This window comes from Spinacia oleracea, chromosome 6 (assembly GCF_020520425.1).
Source record: "Spinacia oleracea cultivar Varoflay chromosome 6, BTI_SOV_V1, whole genome shotgun sequence".
In the NCBI taxonomy this organism is placed as follows: Eukaryota; Viridiplantae; Streptophyta; class Magnoliopsida; order Caryophyllales; family Amaranthaceae; genus Spinacia; species Spinacia oleracea.
The window spans coordinates 103,342,348-103,349,673 of NC_079492.1; the positions used below are offsets into that span (position 1 = coordinate 103,342,348).

The 7,326-nt window shown below is 37.5% G+C and overlaps 1 protein-coding gene across 4 annotated transcripts; it reads right to left on the reverse strand.

The window, feature by feature from the left end:
• Positions 1–259: 259 nt before the first annotated feature.
• LOC110800211 (uncharacterized) lies at positions 260–5,785 on the reverse strand. Of its 4 annotated transcripts, XM_022005514.2 has the most exons (5): positions 5,477–5,785; positions 4,861–4,925; positions 3,655–3,883; positions 1,136–3,546; positions 260–859 (listed from the first exon to the last, which is right to left on the reverse strand). In XM_022005514.2, the coding sequence occupies exons 3-5, from the start codon at positions 3,743–3,745 to the stop codon at positions 581–583; spliced, it is 2,781 nt and encodes a 926-aa protein (XP_021861206.1). In that variant the 5' UTR covers positions 3,746–3,883; positions 4,861–4,925; positions 5,477–5,785; the 3' UTR covers positions 260–580. The 4 variants fall into 4 exon arrangements, with proteins under 4 accessions (XP_021861206.1, XP_056689878.1, XP_021861203.1 ...); XM_056833900.1 differs by lacking the exon at positions 4,861–4,925 and having other exon boundaries at positions 5,477–5,765; XM_022005511.2 differs by having other exon boundaries at positions 1,136–3,883; positions 5,477–5,730.
• Positions 5,786–7,326: the final 1,541 nt, after the last annotated feature.

The following is a 7,326-nucleotide window of genomic DNA, read 5'->3' on the forward strand; positions in this document are numbered from 1 at the left end:
CTTGATACGGAGTAGTTTTTTTTTTCCCCCCAAACTGATACGGAGTACGGAGTAGTTAATAACAAAAAGATACACTAAATAAAAAGGCCAAGACATGCCGGGAATCCTTGGTACCACAAAGCAGGTGCAGAAACCATGCAGCAAAATATGGAGCCAGCAGCATCATTTTGCATTCAATAAACCTATTTAACTCAAAATAGGTAGAATTCAGGAAAAAATCATGTGATCATGTCTAAGGAATGTGGACAAAACAACAAAGTTAATAAAGCAATACATTATTTGATTCCAGTAGATACTTTCCTCTCCAAAATGCACACTTACATACTAATCTACTTGTTTAGTACAAAAGCAACGCCTTTTTACTATTTTACAGAAATTTATTTATCAAGAGGGATAGTAATTACAAGATAATTATCGCTACCTTTATCCATTACAGGAGTCAGATCCCGCCACTGATCTTAAGGATCCCTCCATTTTCTGCCCTATAAATCTCCTCAGGAGAAAGAAAAGACAAAAATATATGGTCTAATTAAATGTAGGAAGTTGTAAGCTGATGAGTCATATCCCTCAGAAGAAATTATTAGACTCTCCCAACAGGAGAATGGGGTGGATATGAGACGTATTTTGCAGGAGCTTCTCCTTGGTTTGTTCGCATTGCAACCTCAAAAACGCCTGCCTCGTTAGCAATTTTTTCAATAACAGTGCTTGGTTCTGAGAGTTCAGGTGGTCTTCTACTATCTATAAATGATATACAGATAGCAAATGCTTGTAAAAGTGACAGTGATGAACCGAATTCCACCGAGTATATCCTTTCCTTGAATGGTGCCAAACTCAATACTGGTTTGTGATCGTGATTCCCCTGTAAAACAGTGTTTTTAACTTCAATTCTAATGCTCACTTATCTCAAAAAATAGGGTAAAGAAAAAGGCTAATGCTCATTTTCTTTTAACAGGAAATCATGAATTCAAGTTGGCTGTTGGCTGTTGCTGCCACACACCATACTCATCTCTAATTGCCCTTGAGGAATTGGTGATAATAAGAAAAAACATGCTAACGACTAACGAGCATATCACAATGACCATTATAGTTTATACAGTGTGTTAGAGATTGGAGAAAAGGGGAGGAAAATTATTACCTGAGAGAAAATTTGAAACTTGTCCTTGTTCAGGAACATTCCAGAAGAACCCATTTTCTTTTCATATTCTTTATTATTGGTATGCACTCTCAGCTGACAACCCAAATCCCATCCACCACAATCACATGACCCACCAGACCTCCATCTCTCGGCTAGTGTTGATATTTCTCCTTTACTAGGAACCGTATGAACACCACCTGGAAGTATGACTGTTGTGCTTAAGTTCAGACTTAAACAACATTGCTGATGTTGTAAATTATCACCAGATCTCATCCCCTGCAAGTTCTCTCTAGAATCTTGTAACAAGTCTAGCCAGTTATAGCTATACTGGTCATCTTTACTACCATTTTCAGTAATACTTTTCGGAAGTTTGACAACAATGGCTGCCAGCTCATTAGTTGGATGGAAATCAGTAGCATATTGATCTCCTTGTCCAACATCCACTGCAAACAGATCAAATTCTCTGGTGATATTATGACCAGCATTGTCATGCTTGGTAAAGGAACCTGGGGAATCTGAGACCTTCATTTGTGCCACAACATTTGGAACATAGCCATGACCTTCACCTTTCCCTCCTTGATTAAACCAATTCCCGCTCCTCCTCTTAACTTCACGGATGGTGAAGAATGTGTACGTCCAGCTGTGATGACCTTTCCCTGGAACACTAGACTTCCTCACTGTGGCAGCTAAAATGTTGCTTTCGTTGTCAATGGCAAAAGTAAACAGAGGAAGCCCATTCTTAAATGATACCTGCAGAAGAGCTTGAAATGACGACATGCCATTCTTTAAATCATCACAGCCCGATTTAGTACCACTGGAAGGTCTCGAATTTCCTTTAACACCATGCCCAAGCCCAAAATCTAATGGCTCATTGCACGAATTGATGGTATCAAACATTGAGGATGAAGGTTTCTTTAACGGCTCAGAACTGTTAGACGCTCTAGGCTTAAGAAGGGGATCAAGCAACCTTCTTAAAGGACTGGACCTACCTCTATTATTTTCAGTAGACAACTTATCACTGCAAGGGTTATTAATGGATACAGAAGCAACCATTACATCTGACCCAGATTTGGCAACACTTTCTTTTGAACTTGACCGAAGGGGTGAGTTATCTCTGGAACCAGCATTCTTTATCATCTTTCCCATTGCAAAGCTTAATCTGCGAATTGGCGATGGGTTTCTTGCTTTCGGAATAGACTCTGAGCGATTTCTCGCATCTAATTCCTGTGAAGGCTTGAGTACAGTTGCACTCCTACACCCAGCAACTGGTTTCTTCTCCTCTGTATTCCTGCTCCTGGTTGGGCTGCTAAGTATCCTAGCAGGAAATGATATATGTGATGCTTGAGGCCCACCTTTGACACACTGTGCAATGTTCTTGGATGAACTCTGAGTTATCTTTGCAGAATGAAGTTTTGACTGTTGAGATAAATTTTTGGCACTGTCAGGAAGTTGAGAACAAGATTCGGATGGCTCCAAGTGCTTTCTGTTATCATCTTTAGAAGAAAGTCGTGCACCAAGACTGTTTTTCACTAAAATGCTCTTCTGACATGGCTCTACTGACAACCTACCATCTACAGTAAAACTAGAAATGCCAGTCAAACTAGAACATCTATGTCCTGATGGATCTCTAGGCATGACAACAGCCCCGGAACTCTCCCTTCCAGAGCATTCTTGATTAGCGACACTCAACTTCATTTCTTGTGCCCTTATGGTTTCTTTGGCAGACTCTGTATTTTGAATCTTTGATTTTCCTTTCCAAGGCGCCCCCACTTCATACTTATCAAAGTTTTGTCGTTTTCCCATTTCTGAGGCAGATTTCAACTCAGGCACCTGCCTTTCACACGGTTGTACTGCTACAAAAGCTCTTTGTTGCCTGCTCAAATTGTTACCAGTAACAGGCGAATCTTGGAACTTCTGAGCATTTCCACCAAAAACCTCAATATCTGGAGAAGTTCTTCCTTCTGCATATACCTTATGTGAATGAGATTGAACCACAGGGGTCATTCTTTGACGAGCTGGAGAGCAGCTGTAACCTCTTCCAGAAAAAGATTTAGCATCTCCAACATGAGTTTCCTTCGGGGAAGCTTCCAATGGAGATTGCAGTGAGAGGCGGTGCGATGTTTGATTAGTAGGAGAGCAGCTCAGACCTTTGCTAGAATGGGTTGATGAACCATCTGTTGAAAAAAGAGAAGTGGTGCTACTAGATGGAGAACACCCACTTTGCTTTGCGGGCATCTGTTTTTGACTATACCGCCATTTTTCAAGGCGCCTCCAGTCAAGAACACCAACATTCAATCCTTTCTCCTGAAAATTCTTTCCTTTCTCCAAATAACTCGGTAAATTTGACATATATCTGACCAGTTCGTCCTCTTTAGAGATCCTGTTATCTAACACCCGGCTTTGTTGGCTACCTACATATTTAGGCAAGATATCATCTGGATTTCTAGTAATCTCATGATGGAAATCAGCATATGACAAGTTGGGTTTATCAGACATCAATATATCTCGCAACTTCGTACCTTGACGAATATGAGAAGCAAACTTAGTCTCTGGAGAAATCGTGCATCTCTGATCCCTAGATATACTCCTAGTATTTCCAAGATGGTCCATTGATCATACACGTCCGCACGAGTCAAATGCATCAAACAAGAAAGTAAATCAATCAATCATGTCCAGCAAATAACCCGTCCCCATTCAGCAGGCATTTTCTCTGTCAGAAGCTCACAACTCTCAGCTTCATACTGCCAACTGCAAAAAAAAAACCAGTGAGCATATAGGATGGTAGGAGTAGAAGAAACAATCTTTTTTTTGAGAAGAAACGAATTAAAATAATACAATTAAACTTACACGAGTAATAAAAGGGTAATATCAAACAATAAATGACAATTGTTTGAAATCAGTTAGTATAACCATTAATAAGTGATACTTTAAAAAAAAGAAAAAAAAGAAAAAAAAGAAAAAAAAAAAAAAAAAAAAGGCTCAGGCGTCAATACTGGGATACAATATACTCCGTATACAAAGATGCTTTCATATTAACTAAGTAGATTCTTAAGCTATACCACAGGTAAAGTTCAACTGTTTCAGCTTAGCCTCTTGAGATTTCCAGCTAAAGCAGCTTATGGAAGAGCTTGATTTCACTACTAAAGTATTACACAGTCGCCACGCATCTACAATGTACATTGTGAAAAAATCTTCAAGTTACCTTCTAAATCCCTGGCTACAAACATAGAACTTAATCCCCAGCCTTTTTCATTTCTAAAAACTGAATTTGAAAGACACAGATAAGTCAGATCTAATGAATCATATTACACCAAGAATGGAAATGTACTATCCTTTAGTCTAAAATACAAGGTCAACAGTATAAGTCACCGTAAAATTTCTGCATTACCCACTTCACTAACTTCATATGCATTCAACACAATATGTTTCCCACTTCACTAAACTCCAACCACAAAAAATGCCTATTTACGCCATCTTTGCGACGAATGACCAAGTGACCATAAAATTGTTAAAGATTAACAAAAAGTTAATGCTTCTAATTTTAAGTGATTTGGTAAGACCATATCTGAAACTCTGTAGCTAAGTACATACAAACGGAAATGACACAAATATGTACCAATACAAAAACATAGACCAAAATATGGACCTAAAGCATAGAAAACGTGTGGTCCATTCTAACTGATGTTTTGATGATGAATGATGATATATTGATAATTGGACTCTACCTTTACTATTGTTGATTACAACTGGTACAAAATGACAAAGATCTCCTCGCCTCTAACCTATCCACCTAAAATCCACATTCCACAACCAATTTTCAATTTCATAATATTCCAAAAAATTCAAAACACAAATTATAAAAGTAAAAAAGAAAAGTTGCAAAGAAAAAGAGAAAGGGAGAGAATAATTTGAGATTTAATTGGAAACTACAACACCATATGACGATATCCTAGAGCATTAACTACCACAATTATTGTAAAATCATGGTGTATAAGAAGATTCATTTTCCAGTTTAAATGCATCTATGCAATCAATATGACAATCAATTGCTTTCAATACGAGAAATCTATCATCACAACAATGAAATTATTAGTTTGGTCTGTAAAGTTCATACATAAATTATCTAACATAAATACGGAGTAATTAATTAATTAATTAATTAAAAGAACTGAACGGCTAAAAAAGAATCTGAAAAGGCGCCGAAAACGAACTCGCATAATATCTGCCATTTTTTCGGAAACTAAAAAAACAGCTAATTTTCTACATTATACTGCATTTTCAGATTAAAGAACTCCGGCAAAAGAAAAGAAAAGAAAAAAAGAAGTAAAGAAAGATGGTTACCTGAGTGAAGAACTGGAAATGCGGGCGGAAATAGTTGGAGAAGAAAGATAAAAATGGCGGAGGAGAAAGAGGTGTCGGCGAAAAGAGGAGAGAGAAAATGGCTTGGATTTGTGTGATCCAAACGCAGGTGAGTTACTGACAATGGAGGAGAGAGAAAATGGGGGAAAAGAAGAGAGAGATGGAGATGTGAGAAGAAGAAGGAGAAGAGTGAGAGAATCTGAGGAAGTTGAGAATATCGGTTTTACTTTTTATATTTACTACGCTTTTTTTTGCAACTGTTTTTAATTTAATTTTGTGTGTATTGTTTCACACTTGGTTTTTGGTTTTGGTTGCAGTGATGTGAAGTGTGAGAGAAAGAGATCGGACGGTGGAGAGTAAGAGAGAGGACAAGGAGAGATGCGAAAAGGTTGCATCGTAGGAAGGCGCGGGGTTTGTGTTATGGGCCCCATTTTATCGACTGCTGGGGATGACTTTCCTTACTCCTAAATCCTAATTGTTTTACTAACAAAATTACGACTACTTCCGTAGTTTCCAATTCTTTAATTAACAAATTAAAACTGATCGGATCGGATCGGATCAGATCGAACCAAATTGTGTCCAGATCAGATCAGAATCAGATTATGTCCAGATCAAAATCGATTAGTATATATCGTGTTCATATAAGAATTAATATATATGGATTAGAACCGATACGTCCAGATGATGTCTAGATCAGATCATAATCGATCTGTCCATATCATATCAGATCATATCTAGATCAAAACCGATCTTTTCAAATCATATCAGATCATGTCTAGATCAGAACCGATTTGTACAGATCATGTCCATATAAGAACCAATCTATTCAGATCATAATCAATCTATCCAGGTCAGATCAGATCAGAATTGATCAGCACAGATATGTCCAGATCATACCATAAACATATCATGTCCAGATCAGAACCGATTTGTATAGATCATGTCTATATAAGGACCAATCTATCCAGATGAGAACCGATACCAGGGCCGTCTCTGGCAATTTGGAGGTCTTGTGCTAAAATACAGATATTGGGCCCCTATAAATTTTTACGGGCAATTATTTAATGTAAAACACATAATTATTGTATTAATATTGTCTTATTTATACAAAATATAAAGTCAAATTAATAATATGGTATAACGTTTTATGTGTGATGGTTTGAGAAAATTGATGTAAAGGTTTGATGGACATGAAAAAAGCAAATAAAAAAAAGGGGGCATGAGAAGAATCGAACCCTGGTCTTAGCTACCACACATTTAATTCCTTACTAACTGGGACAGTGATTATTTAATGCATAACAAAGCAGCTGTTAAATATATAATATTTTTTCTTGGGGGATTTAACCAACATAATTTCTTTTTGGGGCCCCAAAATTTGTGGCCCGGTGCTGGAGGTCCGCCTGCACCTCCCTTTAGCCGGCCCTGACCGATACGTCCAGATCATGTCTAGATTATAACCGCTCTGTATAAATCATGTCCAGATATGAACTAATGTGTCCAAATTACCCATACTTCTAGATCATAACCGATACGTCCAGATCATGTCTAGATTAGAATCGATTTGTATAATCATGTCTAGATTTGAACCAGTGTGTCCAAAATTACCCATACTTCTAGATCAGATCGGTATGTCCAAATAACTTCCAGGTCTTACCCATTATGTACATATCAAAACCAGTATGTCCAGATCATGTCCAACTTAGAACCAATATGTCCAGATCATGTCCAAATCATTACCAATCTATCCAGATCATGTCAAGTCTATCTAATATGTGGAATAGTTAAATAATGACTAAAGTCAAATAAATAATGTGTAATGTATAATAATCATT